Genomic DNA, 17998 nt, shown 5'->3' with positions numbered 1-17998 from the left:
TTTGGTGATAGTGACCATAACTGCCTCACATTCTACATAGCTATGGAGAAGGAGAGGATTAGGCAGAATGGGAGGATATTTAATTGGGGAAGAGGAAACTATGATGCGATTAGACATGAGTTAGGAAGCATGGACTGGGAGCAGTTGTTCCATGGTAAGGGAACTATAGACATGTGGAGACGGTTTAAGGAACAGTTGTTGGGAGTGATGAGTAAATATGTCCCTCTGAGACAGGCAAGAAGGGGTAAGATTAAGGAACCTTGGATGACGAGAGCGGTGGAGCTTCTAGTGAAAAGGAAGAAGGTAGCTTACATAAGGTGGAGGAAGCTAGGGTCAAGTTCAGCTAGAGAGGATTACATGCAGGCAAGGAAGGAGCTCAAAAATGGTCTGAGGAGAGCCAGGAGGGGGCACGAGAAAGGCTTGGCAGAAGGAATCCGGGAAAACACAAAGGCATTTTACACTTACGTGAGGAATAAGAGAATGGTCAAAGAAAGAGTAGGGCCGATCAGGGATAGCATAGGGAACTTGTGTGTGGAGCCTGAGGAGGTAGGGGAAGCCCTAAATGAGTTTTTTGCTTCTGTCTTTACGAAAGAAACCAACTTTGTAGTGAATGAAACCTTTGAAGAGCAGGTGTGCATGCTGGAATGGATAGAGATAGACGAAGCTGATGTGCTGAAAATTTTGTCAAACATTAAGATTGACAAGTCGCCAGGCCCGGATCAGATTTGTCCTCGGCTGCTTTGGGAAGTGAGAAATGCAATTGCTTCGCCACTTGCGAAGATCTTTGCATCCTCGCTCTCCACTGGAGTCGTACCTGAGGACTGGAGAGAGGCAAATGTAATTCCTCTCTTCAAGAAAGGAAATAGGGAAATCCCCGGCAATTATAGACCAGTAAGTCTCACGTCTGTCGTCTGCAAGGTGTTAGAAAGGATTCTGAGGGATAAGATTTATGACCATCTGGAAGAGCATGGCTTGATCAAATACAGTCAACACGGCTTTGTGAGGGGTAGGTCATGCCTTACAAACCTTATCGAGTTTTTTGAGGATGTGACTAGAAAAGTTGATGAGGGTCGAGCTGTGGATGTGGTGTATATGGACTTCAGTAAGGCATTTGATAAGGTTCCCCATGGTAGGCTCATTCAGGTGGTCAGGAGGAATGGGATACAGGGGAACTTAGCTGCTTGGATACAGAATTGGCTGGCCAACAGAAGACAGCGAGTGGTAGTAGAAGGAAAATATTCTGCCTGGAAGTCAGTGGTGAGTGGAGTTCCACAGGGCTCTGTCCTTGGGCCTCTACTGTTTGTAATTTTTATTAATGACTTGGATGAGGGAATTGAAGGATGGGTCAGCAAGTTTGCAGATGACACAAAGGTCGGAGGTGTCGTTGACAGTGTAGAGGGCTGTTGTAGGCTGCAGCGGGACATTGACAGGATGCAGAGATGGGCTGAGAGGTGGCAGATGGAGTTCAACCTGGATAAATGCGAGGTGATGCATTTTGGAAGGTCGAATTTGAAAGCTGAGTACAGGATTAAGGATAGGATTCTTGGCAGCGTGGAGGAACAGAGGGATCTTGGTGTGTAGATACATAGATCCCTTAAAATGGCCACCCAAGTGGACAGGGTTGTTAAGAAAGCATATGGTGTTTTGGCTTTCATTAACAGGGGATTGAGTTTAAGAGTCGTGAGATCTTGTTGCAGCTCTATAAAACTTTGGTTAGACCGCACTTGGAATACTGCGTCCAGTTCTGGGCGCCCTATTATAGGAAAGATGTGGATGCTTTGGAGAGGGTTCAGAGGAGGTTTACCAGGATGCTGCCTGGACTGGAGGGCTTATCTTATGAAGAGAGGTTGACTGAGCTCGGTCTCTTTTCATTGGAGAAAAGGAGGAGGAGAGGGGACCTAATTGAGGTATACAAGATAATGAGAGGCATAGACAGAGTTGATAGCCAGAGACTATTTCCCAGGGCAGAAATGGCTAGCACGAGGGGTCATAGTTTTAAGCTGGTTGGTGGAAAGTATAGAGGGGATGTCAGAGGCAGGTTCTTTACGCAGAGAGTTGAGAGAGCATGGAATGCGTTGCCAGCAGCAGTTGTGGAAACAAGGTCATTGGGGTCATTTAAGAGACTGCTGGACATGTATATGGTCACAGAAATTTGAGGGTGCATACATGAGGATCAATGGTCGGCACAACATTGTGGGCTGAAGGGCCTGTTCTGTGCTGTACTGTTCTATGTTCTATGGTGTCCATAATCCTAAAGACAGACACACACGTAATGCAAAAGGTGCCAATCTGCAGAGATAATCTGTTTTTAAAAACTGGCAGAAGGATAAACACCCCTGTTGGCCAAGGGTCTGAAGACAAAGGATAAAATGTGATTATTTCTCATGATCCACTGGGTCTTTGTTAATGAAAGTGGATCTCTGTCAGCTGTAGATTGATGGATGATCTTCAGTTCAGACAGAAATCAAGCTGGATCCGAGTGTTTGGAAAGGGACCACATTTTATCCTTTAATGGTTCATAAAGGTAGTCAGATTTATTCCCAGAAACTTAGACCTACAGAGGGAGAAACATTTACAGCTCTTACTGTTTCTTCCTTGCTGAGTACTTAGGAAGAAGACAAAATCCAGAATGGAATACAGGACACAGTCTTTTCAAAACCAGATTTTCTCGCAAATAAGGGCCATAAACCCCATTGCTTACCTCCCTTAAATTTACCTCACCTTTTCTCCAAAGCTACATGACAGTCTGTGAACAGCAGGCAAACCACAAAACTCGTTAAGCTCCCGACTTTGTTTCCAAGAAATCACTTGGAAACCCTTTTCAATTCATAAAATATCCAAACAGTTCCACACGTTCCAGTTTTTCACAAAGTATAGATAGGCATTCACAGTAGTATTAATACAAAATACATTAGCGTTTCCACAAAACATTAAAGTATTAGTTCGTATTTAGTATCATTAAAAGCACTGATAGAGCTTCCCAGTATGTATTAAATGATCGTTCATTAAAGTCCTGAAGGTAGGCATGATTGGTCTGTATAGTATTGAGTGAGATTAAGAATTAATTCCAACAAAATAAACGTGATTGTTAGAATACGATAATGTTTTGTCATGGGTGGTAAGACGTCCATTTGTGTTTTGAAAACATGCTCTATTTGAAAGCTTCTAACTTTTGTGAAATTTCCACTGGAGGGATTTACCTTCCCAAAGAGATGAGGAGACATAGAGAGGCATTTGGTTGAACCATTGTTTCATTATGAAATTCCAGAAAGTCCATTGCCTATTTATTGCCATTATCAGGATTGAAAGTTAAAATTTAACAAAATCCAAGGATGTGAAATCTTGCAAATTGTAAAACTTGCCTTCATTTAGAACAATGTTCACCAGAAATCAAAAATAAAACTTCAGAATGATTTGCCATAATTTGAGCCAGTTTCACAGACCATGACAGCATGATAAGGCAATCATGCAACTGTAGAAATCAAGGCCTTTGTAGTTCCCAGAATAAACACAGATCTCTTATCTACATGTTATATCACTTCCTTTACACTATAAAAAGTCTTCAAGTACAATCACTAGATGTTGAGATGTACATCTTATATTCTTAACTTCTAGTTATAGGGCCAAAAGCAGTACTTTTGGTATTAAATGAATATGACTGCAAGATGCCATTTTAAACACAACCACGCACGATATGCATTACATATGAATCCACAAAAGCGATGCTGTGTTTAGAAAGTACTAGCTGTCGCCAGCATTACTGCTGATATCTCTTTCTAGTCACATCCAATGTTCTGCACATTTCTGCCTTGCCTTGAAAATGCATTTATTTCTTATAGTTAAATGATGTGATAGGTGACTAAACTACCACTGGCCATTAAAACTATCACAGAATCACAGAATATAATGAAACAGACAGAAACACAATGAATAATTACATTGTGTGTTGTAATACTGGGCCACAACACTTGGTCACCCCCTGATCTGCACCAAGATAATTGACATAACCCATTTTAGCCGTTTTGCAAGTCATTTCAGCAATGCAGCCAAAAGAAACTCTGGAAGAAATTCCACTTTCAATTACTAACCAACCACCCTGCTAGAGAGGGTGCATAAAATTGATGTCTGATGACAGTGCAATCAGAGTCAATTCTGATGTTAAGATATTAATCCAGCCACCCTAGACTGAGCAAATCCCCTTTATCTTAAAGTTCCTTCGTGAATCCACTGTAAAATTGTAAATAACAGAGATTAAACTGTTTCCTTGGCGTTAAAATATCATTTCCTGAATGTATTTATAAAGTTCATTTCAGAAACCAATGGTGGTACAATGCTGTACGTAAATACAATAGTTTCTGTGTGGGTTTACAGGCTGCTAGTTTAAGAAACTGAACTGAACAGAGTAGAGTCAATTATGAAAAGGAGGACTTCCACAGCAGAGGGTTTAGGTATTGAAACATTAACACTCATTGTTTTAAGCACATTTTTTTTCATTTATTCAGAGTACATGAGTGTCACTGGCTAGGCCGGCATTTATTGTCATCACTAATTGCCCTTGACAAAACAATGATGAGCAACTACCTTGAACAGTTGAAAGTCCATGATGTATTAGGCATATCTACTGTGCTGTTTGGAAGGGAGCTTCAGCAATTTGATTCATTGTCAATAAAGAAATAGCTATTACTTTTTTTAAAAACAGAATCAGTTATGGCATGTGGGTAGTGCTGTCTGGGTCAGCATTAATAGCTCATCTCTAGATGTCCTTGAGAAGGTGGCAGGGAGCTGCCTTTCTAAACCGCTGCAGTCCATTCACCGCAGGTAAACCCACATGTTGTTAGGGAGAAAATTTCAGGATTTTGGCCCATTGAGTTACAAGTTCAAGGGTCAAGACCGGATGGTGTGCGGCTTGGTGGGGAATGTTACCATGTGCCCGCTCCCCTTGTCCTTCTGGGTGGTAGCTGTCACTAATTTAGGAGAAGCTGTTGAAGCAGCCTCGGTGAATTCTCAATATTTAATTCATTCATGGGACATTGGCCAATTTATGTTTGAATTGACTGGCTTGATAGGGCTATTTCAGAGGGCAGCTAAGAGTTAACCACATTGCTGTGGGTCTGGAGTTGCGTGTAGGCAAGACCAGGAAAGGACAACGGATTTCCTTCCCTAAAGGATTAAAGTGAACACTGATGGATTATTTTTAATGATAATCAACAATTGCCATTAGGCTACCTTTTTAATTCTATATTTACATTAACTAAAATTTCACCATCTGCCACAGTGGGATTTGAACCCATTTGCACAAAGCCTGGGTCTCTAGATTACTAGTCTAGTGACTATACCACTGCCTCCCCTTGAAGGGTCAAGAAAGGAAAAGTTAACATGCCATTCAAGATATGCCTGCCCTAATTTTCAGGCAGAAAATTTATTTAGGCAATCAACAGAACTCATTATTAAATCTAAAACAGCTTAAATATCAAGGTTAGCACCTCAATTTTACTGCATCAGTACCATCATTGAATTTTTCAACTGGCATTCAAACCATGGATAATGTAGATTATCAAATGGTAACTTGCAACATTATTTGAACAGATCATAAAAAAAAGCAAAGTTGAAAGCAGATCTGGTAATGCATATCCGAAATTATTTTGGGACTTTTGAATATTATATATCCTGAAAGGTTAAAGCTTTTTTTTGGAGGTTATGATTTTTATTTCTCTTTGGCGATTTATAACTGCTACTTCATTTACTTTCCCCATGATCTTCTCAGCCCTGTTTTCTTTAAGGTGGTGTTGCTGCAGACTCATATTTTTCTCTGTAATATATATATTTACATATATACACACACACACACCTTGCTGGATTTTGTCATTTCCAACTGACGAGTTATATATAAACATCAAGATTAGCTCTGGCAGTTTGCCTGTTCAATGTGAATGAGACACACCCACAAAAATTGATGGGCCCTGCCACCAACAGCCATTCAGGTGGAGTAATGGTCCTGCCCACCAACCAGTTGATGTGTGCCAGATGTAGAATTAATCTCAAATGAATTTAGTCTACAACTGCAATCTGCTGTCACATCTACCTTACCTGGTCACCAAAACAAAACTAGACTGCATTTGCTCTTGAACAAAAGTTCCAATTGCTTCTCCATGAGACAGCGTAGATGTTTGTGTAACTTTTCTTGTTGCCCATTCATTGGAGAAGAAATTTTGCTTTGGCCACAGCAACTTGAAGTTTATTTAAAAGCACGTTTAACCTATGTATCCTATTCTGTTTAAAATATATAACAGAAGTTCTTTCCCAAACGACACAAAATAAAAGCTGGCTTCCACATGCTCCTATCTCTCAGAGGGGAATCAGCCCATATAATATGGAAGAGGGGAAGAAAGCAAACTGTCATCAGTAGGATGAATTTTCTAACTGAGGAAGTGCTCTTCCTTCTAGATCAATCATAGGATGACACCTATAATGTTAGTGGAAATAAAATGAGAAATTGTTGGAAAGACTCAGCAGGATTGGCAGTATCTGTTCAAAGAAAGCAGAGGTAACATTTCAGGTACAGTAGGCCAAGCAGCATCAGAAGAGCACAAAAGCTGACGTTTCAGGCCTCGACCCTGCATCAGAAAAGGGGGATGGGGAGTGGGTTCTGAAATAAATAGGGAGGGGGGAGGTGGACCGAATTTGGATAGAGGAGAAGATAGGTGGAGGGGAGAATATAAGTGGGGAGAAAGGGAGGGGTTGGTTCAGGCCGGGAAGGACGGACAGTTCACGGGGCGGGATGAGGTTAGTAGGTAGGAAATGGAGGTGCGGTTTGAGGTGGGAGGAGGGGATAGGTGAGAGGAAGAATGGGTTAGGGAGGCAGGGATGAGCTGGGCTGGTTTTGGGATGCAGTGGGGGGAGGGGGAATTTTGAAGCTTGTGAAATCCACATTGCTACCATTGGGCTGCAGGGTTCCCAAGCGGAATATGAATTGCTGTTCCTGCAACCTTCGGGTCGCATCATTATGGCACTGCAGGAGGCCCAGGATGGACATGTCGTCTAAGGAATAGGAGGGGGAGTTGAAATGGCTCACGACTGTGAGGTGCAGTTGTTTATTGCGAACCAAGCATAGGTGTTCTGCAAAGTGGTCCCCAACTGGGCCTCCTGCAATGCCATAGTGCGACATGTCCATCCTGGGCCTCCTGCAGTGCCATAATGATGCCACCCAAAGGTGTCAGGAACAGCAACTCATATTCTGCTTGGGAACCCTGCAGCCCAATGGTATCAAATTGGATTTCACAAGCTTGAAAATCTCCCCTCCCCCCACTGCATTCCAAAACCAGCCCTGCTCGTCCCCGCCTCCCTAACCTGTTCTTCTCACCTATCCCCTCCTCCCACCTCAAGCCGCACCTCCATTTCCTACCTACTAACTTCATCCCGCCCCCTTGTCCTGTCCCTCCTCCCTGGACTGACCTATCCCCTCCCTACCTCCCCACCTATACTGTCCCCTCTACCTATCTTCTCCTCTATCCATCTTCGGTCCGCCTCCCCCTCTCTCCCTATTTATTTCAGTACCGTCTCCCCATCCCCATTTCTGATGAAGTGTCTAGGCCCGAAATGTCAGCTTTCCTGCTCCTAAGATGCTGCCTGGCCTGCTGTGTTCATCCAGCTCCACACTTTGTTAGGGGAGTGGAAAGAGTAAATGATAGGTAGAGATGGTGCCTGGCAAGACAAAAACATTTGGATAGACAAAAGAATGGGTAAGGATCAGCCTGGAACAATGAATAGCTGCTAATGGGGACTGTTAGTAGCTGACATGGGAGAAGGTGCTCAGGCCTTATTGAACTGAATACTGGATCCAGAAGGTTACCTTCTCCCATGTCCTTACCCCAACCCCCACACAACAGGCCTATTTATCACATGGACTTCTACCACAAACAACCCACTGTCAGCCTCTAATGGTCCCCATTAGCAGTTATTGATTCTTCCAGGCTGACCTTTACCCATTTATTTGTCGGCCCAATTGTTTTTTGCTTGGCTCTATCTCCATCTATCATTTATTTCTCCCCCTTCCCCCAGCCCCTTCTCTGTAATAAATACCAACATCTTCCTAGCCATCGGCTCTGAAGAAGGGTCACTAGACTTAAAACATTAACTCTGCTAATTTTTTCCCCACAGATGCTGCCAGATCTGCTGAATTTTTCTAGCAATTTCTGTTTTTGTTTCTGATTTCCAGGATCTGGAGTTCTTTGGGTTTTTTTGTGTTAGTGGAAATGCTGGGTTTGCCAGGCCTTAGCAATATATTTGCTAGGTCAAAAGTGCATAAGTGAAAAAGTCCTAGATATGGAAAGGGACAAAATATGATGAAAATTGTGAACATAAAGCAGTGAAGAACGGACAGTACAGTGAGTTAATGCATGGCATTCTATCCCATCCCACTAGGATTTTAAATCCATCAGGATGACTCAATTTAAATTGAATACTTGCAAGGTAAAGAGCTCAACTTCGAACTATGTTTCTATTTTCTTGTTAAATTTAAAGATCCAATGAAATATGGCAAAAGAACACATACTGACTTATGCAAAAATATGTTTTACTTGGTTAAGAAAAATATTGCAATGATTTTAAAATGTAGTAAGTCATTGTTTTAAGTTAGCCCATCTGGAATCATTCTGTTTTAACATTTGTCAGTTTAATAGGACCTGTTTTTGTATTTAGCATCACGTGCTTTGAAGTTATTTCGTTATAGTTCTGATATAAAGCTGCGAGACCTGTTTGGAATTAAATTTGCAGAGGATTCTGTTCCATGACACTCTGTCTCACTGCTGTCCTCTGCCTTTCCCTCTTGCTGCGTCTCTAACTTGCAGACTTTGCCACTCCCTGATGCTGCCTCTTCTGATCTCTCCAGCTCACGGCTGACTTCCTGCAAGTCGAAGCTGCACTTCCAGCCTCATATGCTCGGGGCTCACTCATAGTTCAGGAGAAGGAGGTGCCAAATTGGATAGCCTGAGAATAGAAGGTTAGGCAAGAAGAGTCCATAGAAATCAGGGAGATCTGGGAATGGCAGAAACCTCGAAATGGAGGGATAACAGTGAGAAAGAGAATCAGATATCATAAACTGGAGGATGGGAAGGTCAGCAATGTAGAATAAATAGTTAACTGAATGTTTCCTTTTTGAATAGCTTGGACAAAAAGACACTTAAAGTGATGTCAGATCAAGGGGAACTGGGATCAGAGTCTGTAAGGCACCAGTAGGATGTCCCTTCTTACCATGCCAAGCCTTCTAAACTATTCAGTTTATTAAAGCCTGTTAATGTTCACTCCTGAAAGTCTAACCCTCATATAACCTCAAGCAGTAAGAAGGGAGGATCAGGAAGCAGCAAAGGCTGCAATTAGGAGGTTTGACAGTAATAAGGAAGGACAGAGTGTGGCAGAGATACAAGCTGAAGGGTCAGCAAGAGGAAGGATCACAGCAACCAGGAGGAAAAGGGAGTGAGATATATGGCAAGCAGTAGGTTTGATGAGCTGAATGGACAGTGAGCTGGCGATGCAGTGAGTAGGAGGTAAGTAACTGTTAGCATACTTTCTTTAAGAAGAAAATAAATTTTAATCTCCAAAAGTTGTTTTACCAGTATAAGAATTTAGCAATGTAAAGTATTTCAATTTGCAGCCATAATATATTTATTTTTCCTTCCTTATGTGAAACGTTTCTGCAGAAACTGTAGTTTTTACATTCATTTTAATGGAAAAAACTTAAGTTTTTCACTTAAAGTTGCACTTTTAAAAGAATTCAACTATAACTTAATATTTGATTTACGACTGAATACATGGGTGTGTTCTTGTGCAGTGTCATCGCTGTATTTTTGTAAATGCATGTTTACTTGAAGGAAACTAAGTGAAAGGCCATACCTGTCTTTATTACTAACTGGTCAGCTGTTTTGGCAAAAAAAAACTTGCTTGGGACACAAAAGCTGATTGCGTATTTGCTGTAGCCTGCGATATTGAATAATTACACGTCCACCCACCTCCCTGGATGTTACCCAGGCATCAGCAATTCCTTAAAAGAACTAATCGCGCATCTTCTCCTTGTGAGCCCAAAGAATTCATTACTAGTTCAAAATATTTTGCTTTCAGATCCCAAGGAGCATTCTTCCCAAGTTAAAAATGTAAATCTGTGAATAACATATGAATCATAATTTTAATTTAAAAAATATGAATCACATATGATTTCTGAACTTTATTAGAGAGTGGTAAATCATTTTAAACATTTCCACATCCTCTGTTAGGACTACTGATGCCTCTGGGCTAGGTCAATGAATCTCAAGATACATTTATGTTATTTCCTAGTCTGGAGACAATAAACAACAGTCTGATTAATTAACTAAAAATGAGTTCAATGGCCTTTGTGTAAATGCCTGAACTTCTGAATTAACTTGAACTTGGTATTTTGAATGAAAACAAACAGCAAACATTGAATCGTTCTTAACACTGAGTTGCTGGAACTCATGTTTTGTTTTGATACAAAATAGACCGGTGATTGGAAGGTTAAGACATTTTGTTTTCATACTCTTAGTCATTGACATTTTTAGAACACACATGAAATTACATCTATTGAATATTTTTTATTTGGAAAAGGATATAGTAAGAAACTGAACAAATTAGAAACTTAAGCAATAAAGCTTAAAAAGGATGTAACTCAAGCTATCAACATACCAACATCAGTTCAGTCTGTCATCACCTAGGTGACTCATGAAAAGTCAGTCCTCAGTAAAGGACTCATCTTCGTTCCCCTGCACCCACACAATGAATTTCATTCACATTTGGATGTCAAACACTTTTTCCATTGACTCCGCCTCTGCGCCTGTTTCTTTAACCACGAGTCTAACCCACTGTCTACAGACCCCTTCTCCCACCTCCAACACACCCCATCCTCCTGGACACCACCCCAAGGCCTCCTACCCTCCCTCATCCTCTTCAACTCCAACTGCCATCACGACATCAATTGCCTCAACCTCTCCACTCCTCTCACACAGTCCATTCTCTCCCCCATGGGATGTGCAGCCCTCCGCTCTAATTCTAACCTCACCATCAAACCCTCAAACAGGGGAGGCCGGTAGTGTTATGGTGCACTTACCTTTACATCGCTGAGGACAGGCACCAACTCTGACACCACCTCCTACCGCCCCCTCGATCATGACCCCACCCCTGACCTCCAGAACATCATCTCTCAAACCATTCATAACCTCATCAGCTCAGGTAACCTCCCACCCACGGCCTCCAACCTCATCGTTCCCCAGCCCTGCACAGAGCCTTTCTATCTCCTTCTCAAAATCCAAAAACCTGACTGTCTCAGCTGACCCATTGTCTCTATCTGCTCCTGCCTCACTCAACTTACCTCCACTTACCTTGACTTTGTTTTATCTCCCTTGGTCCAGGGACTCTCCACCTACAGCCAGGACAACACCCACGCACCCCCCCCCCCCCCCACCAAGTCTTCTAATTCCTTGGCCCCCAACACCTCATCTTCATTATGGATATTCAATCCCTGTACACTTACATTCTCCATGCAGATGTCCCAAAGGCCTCTGCTTTTTTCTCTCCCGTAGGCCTCCAGTCTCCCTCCACCAACACCTTTATCTGCCCAACCGAACTCATCCTTAACCTTAACAACTTCTCTTTTGACTCGTCCCACTTCCCACAGACTAAGGAGGTGACCATGGGCACCCACACGGGCCCAAGCTGTTTCTGCCTCTTCATAAGATATGTGGAACTGACCCTCTTCCATTACTACACAGGCACTATCCCTCAGCTCTTCCTCCACTACATCGATGACTGTATTGGCACTGCCTCATGCTCCCACGAGGAGCTTGAACTCCCAAACATGCCAGGCATTCTCTTATTTCAAGGACTGCAACTTCCCCCTTTGGTGGTCAAAAATGCTCTCAACTGCATCTCTTGTATTTGCCGCACCTCTGCCCTCACATCCCCTACCCCCAACAAAAACAAAGGCAGAATTCCCCTTGTCCTCACATATCACCCCACTAACCTTTGTATCCAATGGGTCATTGTCCACCACCTGCAATCTGACCCCATTGCCAAAGATATATTTCTCTCCTTACCCCATCTGCCTTTCATAGGGACTGCTCTCTCTGCGACTGCCTCATCCACTCCACACTCCCCACTAGCCCTGCCAACCCCGACACCTTTCCTTGCAACTGCAGGAAGTGCTACACCTGCCCCCTACACCTTGCCCTCTCACCTCCATTCAAGGCACCAAACAAAACTTCCAAATTAGACAGAGTTTTACCTGTACATCCATCAATGTGGGTGAATTCATCCCACTGCTCCTCTACATCGGTGAGACCAAGTGTAGGCTCAGAGATTGCTTTGTAAAGCACCCGCATTCTGTTCATGACAAACGACAATACCTTCCAGTCGTGAACCATTTCAACTCCCCCTCACATTCCCTGGGTGATATGTCCATCCTGGGCCTCCTCCAGTGTCACAATGACGCCACCCGGAAACAACAGGAGCAGCAACTCGTATTCCACCTCGGGGGCTGACAGCCCAATGATCGAAATATGGATTTTACCAGTTTCAAAATCTTCCTACCTCCAGCCACATCCAGTGTCCAATGCTCCCTCTTAGCCCCGCCTCCTTGACCTGACATGACCTGTCCATCTTTTTTCCCACCTCACTGACCAATCCCCACCAGTGCCTGCCTACATTCACCTATCACCATCCTACCTAACTTCCCCAGCCCTACTCCTCCTCCATCGATTTTATTTCCCAGCTCCCTTCCTCCTCCCCATTTCTGAAAAAGGGTCCCAACCCAAAACATTAACTTTCCAGCTCCTCAGATGCTGCCTGGTCTGCTGTGTTCATCCAGCTGGACACTGTGTTATCTCTGACTCCAACATCTGCAGTTCTTCCCATCCCTGGCTAAAAGGTGTGCCTTGGTTCTCTGGGACATTGTCCTAGTAGTTTCCTTAAACATGTGAACCACCAGACCTGAAGTTCTGAAGAACAGTTATTGGACTCAAAATGTTAAACCTGTTTCTCTCTCCAAAGATGCTGCCAGACCCGCTGAGTTTCTCTAGCATCCCTGTTTTTACTTCAGTTTCCACAACAGACAGACCTCACAAATTGTGCAGAAGTGAAACCAGTCGAAAAATTTCAAATATATAATAGCTTTCTCATAAGTAAAAGCACTTGGTCATGAAAGCACAGTCTATATATTTAATTTGCCCTAAGTACTTAGTCTCTTTTAAGAACAAAGAATTGTGCTCATGAAAGGCAGTAACCTAATTGAGCTGTCAGTCAACAAGAACTGACAGCACCCCATCTCAATAATAATGATTTTAGCAGTAATACTGTTACAGTGATAGCATAGGGTTATGTCAACAAACACATTAGAACTGCTGTGTAAATCTTTTCTTTCAAACGCACAAATAGAAGCATGCAGACCTCTACTATTTTTTGAAGACCAAGCTATTTGAATAATTTCATAAAAATCCAAAACCAGCAATTATCCCTAACTCTCATGAAAATGAAGCCTGATTGAACGCAGTGTATAGTTTATAATCACTCTGCTGATTTTGGAGATCTCTTATTTGGGAGCCATGTCCTGTCTCTGCAAACCACCCCCTTCAATGAAAATAAGTTCTCTTGAAAGAGCAGGGTGTTGGGTGCCTTCATCATCTGGGTTTTGCCTCAATTTTAGAAGCTCTTGGAGTTTCCATGACTTGGAAAAGAAAATCTAAGCCATAGTGATTATTGTATAGAAACCACTCATTCTGTTCAGCTGGTCCTTTCCATTGTTTACACTCCATACTAGCCTCCTCTCATCCTTTTGCACCTAACTAAGTGGTATTCAAGGGCTCTTGGACCACTTGCCTACTCTCCCACTTGCCATCTGCCTCTTTAGCTTGCCAACACTTTACTTGCTCCCCTCACCGCTGGTTCTCTTTCTACTGATTCTCTCGCTGGATAACCCCTCTCGCTCTCTTCCTCAGTTCATCCCTCTCACTGAAACGATGCAGCAATTGGAGGGTCACAAATAGGAGAGACAATTGGCAGAAGGATGAGGATCATTGGGCAAGTTAGGTCCAAGGCTGGCAATAGGTTCTGAAATGTAAAAATTAGGAATTTTTAAAATATTTTTGGATAATTTGCTTTCCTCTCAATTGCGATTTCCCCTGACCACTTGCACAGTTGCAGTCATTATTCAAGTGCTTATCAGTCCTGTAATCTTCTGTGGCTTTTCCTCTTGAGCTTATACTGATCTACATGTGTCCTAGATATGCTAGGAATGTAACCTACACTCATTATATGGCTTCTCATATAAAAGTAATTTCATTTAGTACATTTATGTTTAACATTTTTTTAAAAGGCATACATCAGGGTGTTAAATGAAGAATAAAAAGGATATAATAATTAACAAATATTAAAAAGATCAGGTGTTGCTGAAAGTTTAAAAAATTAACTACAGCAAATCAACACCCAGAAGACGGAGAGCAACGTGTAAGGGAAAAGTAAAGAAGTTATGCTCAATGTACATTGAGCCTTGATTAGACCTCAGCTGTGGAAGCTGGACCACGAGCCCAACTGCCACTTGGCAACAATACAACACTTGAAGTAGTGTTAAGTATTTTAATGCAAGACTTCCACACATTTCTTGGGGGAGTGGGATCTCCTTAGTAAGATGTAGAAGTCTTGCATTAAAGCTTTTTAGTAACAGAACGTTGTGGTAGCAAATTCCAAATTTGAATGACTTTGGACTGTTTGAAGTTCTCCTGAATTCTCCTTTAGTTCTGCTAGCAATGATCTTGTGTTCATGGTTCTCATTTTGTGGCGTGGCACAGTGGGTCAGTGGTTAGCACTGCTGACTCACAGCACCAGGGATCTGGGTCCAATTCTCCTGGGAATACTGGTTTCTTCCCACAGTCCAAAGATGCGCAAATTAGGTTGGTTTGCCATGCTAACTTGGCATTTGTCATGGGGAACGCAGCATTACAGAGGAACGGGTCTGAGTGGGATGCTCTTCAAAGGGTTGGCGTGGACTCAGTGCACTGATTGGTCCATCCCACAAATGGAAACATAAGCAACAGGAACAGAATTAGATTGTGTAGCTCCTCAAGTTTGATCTACCATTCACTACTCTCATAACTCATCTTCTGCTTGAAGACCTCTCTATTCGTCATCACTAATGGCTTGTTTTCTTTTATTCTGTCCAATTTAGACACTTATTTTCTCTGGAAATTGTGGTCCCATTTGTTCAAACAGAATGTTGCATCCTCAAATGTATCATATTTCTGAAGTTCATTTGCCAATTACACACCCATTCTGCAATTTCTCAAGATCTTCTATTTAACTAGTGACACTGCCCAATTTGGAGAGATCTGCAAATTTTGAAATTGCACTTCCTGTTCCTAAGGCCAAACTGTTTACCTAAATGGTGAGCGACATTGATTCCAGTATCAGGTTCTGTGGAATACCACTTCCCATCTTGTAGAACAAGTGAGAGAAGCCTTGCCAGCTAAAACAACAGAAGATAGTTACCAGAGGAATATAGAACCATGAATCATGCCAAAAGCTGCAAAGGTTGATGATCTATAATTTACCATAAACATAAAGGGGTGCTCAAGACTTTGATTAGATCCATTTGACTGTTGTAGTAGGGGCAGAAAGCAGTTTGTCTGGGATCACAAAAAGAAATTGTAGAAAGTGAGATATCAATCTGGCAAATAACAATACACTCAAACACTTGACAGTTCAAGGGGAGGTTGGAGAACAGGTGGTAGTTTGCAAGCACAAACTGTCCAAAGCTTGATATTTTGAGGAGTAGGTAATGATGGTAGCTATGAAGTACAAATGACCAAAGCTACAATTCCAACTCAAGATTTAACAGCCCACCCAACTTTTTATGAAAGAAAAACAGAAGTGTTTGCAGTAGATAATAATTTTCCTCAATGTGGGAAATTCTGAGCTATACACTACTGTTTTACAGCTTGAGCAGGGCACTTGTAGATCAGTCTCAGCCTAGGAGGAACAGGACACAAAATTAAAGGAGTGATGTGAACTTTTATAACGACTACAACCGTTTGAACGATCAGCGGGGATAGGAGGTAAGCAAATGACCAAAAAAAAGTTATATTAAATAATATTTATGGCAGAAGACTTAGTACTGAAATTTCATCTTTGGAATCTTTGTGGGAACTAGTTATGATGAATTGTTTAATGCATCAATTAACAATTATGAGACATGAAACATTGTCTGCTCGGAAAATATATGCTCCAGGCATGATTTTCTTTTCTCACATAAATTCAAAGCAATGTGGTGTATTGTGAACAAGTTTGTTGGAGAACAATTCTAAGTAAACAGTACTTCAGAAGTTTCAACTAAATGGAAACACATGGCATGATAAATGTCTAAAGAGAACAATGATTCAGACTTGAATATAGCTAGGAAACCGTTTATTTTAAAGACAAAGCAAGATTTCATGAATGAATGCTAACGTCTTAAAAAGTGTTTTGGAAACTTCACGTTTTTGTGAAAAAACTGTGTACATAATACCAAGATGTTACATTTCAAGGGCACAAATCTTCCAGCAATCTTTCCTTCAATCCTTGAAACAAAGTTGTTTTTAAAGACAACTTCCAATGTTAAGTAGGTTTCAGCCTTGATTCAATGACAGCACTTCTGTCTCTGGGTCCAAGTCTCCCTCTAGGTCTCAGGTAACAGGGATGGGCACCTGATATAAAAATATCCATCACTGGCGCTGAGGTTAAGATGTGGAGAGAGGAGTTTGGAATTTGTTCCCGGATTTTAAAGTGTACTAGCAGAGTGCAGAGCAGTATTCCTGACCTCATGGAACATTTTTTTAAAAAAATCGAAACTTCCTTTCCAAGATCCACCATAGCCATCTTCATCTGATGGGAGAGCTAATAGTCATTTCCTGCTCAGCTTAACAATAAGAAATGTATTTGAGGCTTGATGATCTCAGTCGACCACAATCTTTACAAATAAAGGAAGGTGCCACCAGTTTCAGACAGGTTAAAATTCCTACAACAGCTTCAGCATGGCATAAGTCACCAGGGCAAGTTTCATGACACACCAGCACCTGCAAACCCTCCTCTAAATTACACAACATCCTTATTTTGAACTATAATTAGTGGCTAGGTCAAAATCTTGGAAGAGCTTTCCTAACTGCTTTGTGGATGAGTATAACCTCCATGGATTAGAGTTTTCCAAGAAGGCAACTGATTACCACCTTCTCAAGGCCAATTAAGGGTTGGCAATAAATGATGGCATAGCCAACCATGCCCACAGTGAACAGGGAAAAATTGACCATTTGCCTGATTTCCACCAGACAAGTGTAGTTAAATTCATTCTATGCATCAAATCAGAATAGCATCACTTCACCTTTAGCCTTGATGACCATTCATTTTTGTTCAAATTCTTAGTTATAACAGCAGCTGCAATCCACCTCAAAATTCTTAATTTTACACTAGAAGCCAATGATCCAGTAGAGCTTTGGGTTTTCTTGAGGCCTTTTAATTACATCAGGTTTATTTAACATCAAGAACAATAAAATCAATATATTCCACAATTTACTGACAAGCATAAAGATAGCAGGGTAGCAATGCCTGTTGAAAGACAGTAATCTTGCTGCAATGCCAACCTGTGTCTCCCCTACAGCCATTCCCATCTCAACTATTTAAATTTACTTGCCTTCTCTGCAAGAAGCTCTCGAATTTTGCTGGCCTGCACACGAAACTTGAGCAACTGTGACTCAAGAGTCATACACCGGTCCTTCCAGTTTATCTCTCCAGTTTTCTCTGAATCCTCAGCCATGGTCAACCTCTGCCTGGTTAAGAAAATGTAGAAACGTTGCGATCCAGTATCGTAGATGCTGTAAAAGAAAATTAAGAATGGAGCACAAATTATACAGGTATCAACATAAATTAATTTTGGTACTAAGGATAACATTTTTTATTTCAAAAATAAACTTTATGC

General features: G+C 41.7%; 1 protein-coding gene across 2 annotated transcripts in view; it reads right to left on the bottom strand.

Annotated features, from left to right (window-relative positions):
• The window catches only part of plekhh2 (pleckstrin homology domain containing, family H (with MyTH4 domain) member 2), a 114014-nt gene that overhangs the window by 85156 nt on the left and 10860 nt on the right, over window positions 1–17998 (bottom strand). For both annotated transcript variants that reach the window (XM_048536634.2, XM_048536635.2), the window contains exon 2: window positions 17714–17894. In XM_048536634.2, the coding sequence (XP_048392591.1) occupies window positions 17714–17836 (123 nt within the window). In that variant the 5' untranslated portion in view covers window positions 17837–17894. The remainder of the gene's footprint in view (window positions 1–17713; window positions 17895–17998) is intronic.

This window comes from Stegostoma tigrinum, chromosome 9, assembly GCF_030684315.1.
Source record: "Stegostoma tigrinum isolate sSteTig4 chromosome 9, sSteTig4.hap1, whole genome shotgun sequence".
NCBI classification, from domain to species: Eukaryota; Metazoa; Chordata; class Chondrichthyes; order Orectolobiformes; family Stegostomatidae; genus Stegostoma; species Stegostoma tigrinum.
This window is presented reverse-complemented; position numbering and strand designations above follow the sequence as displayed.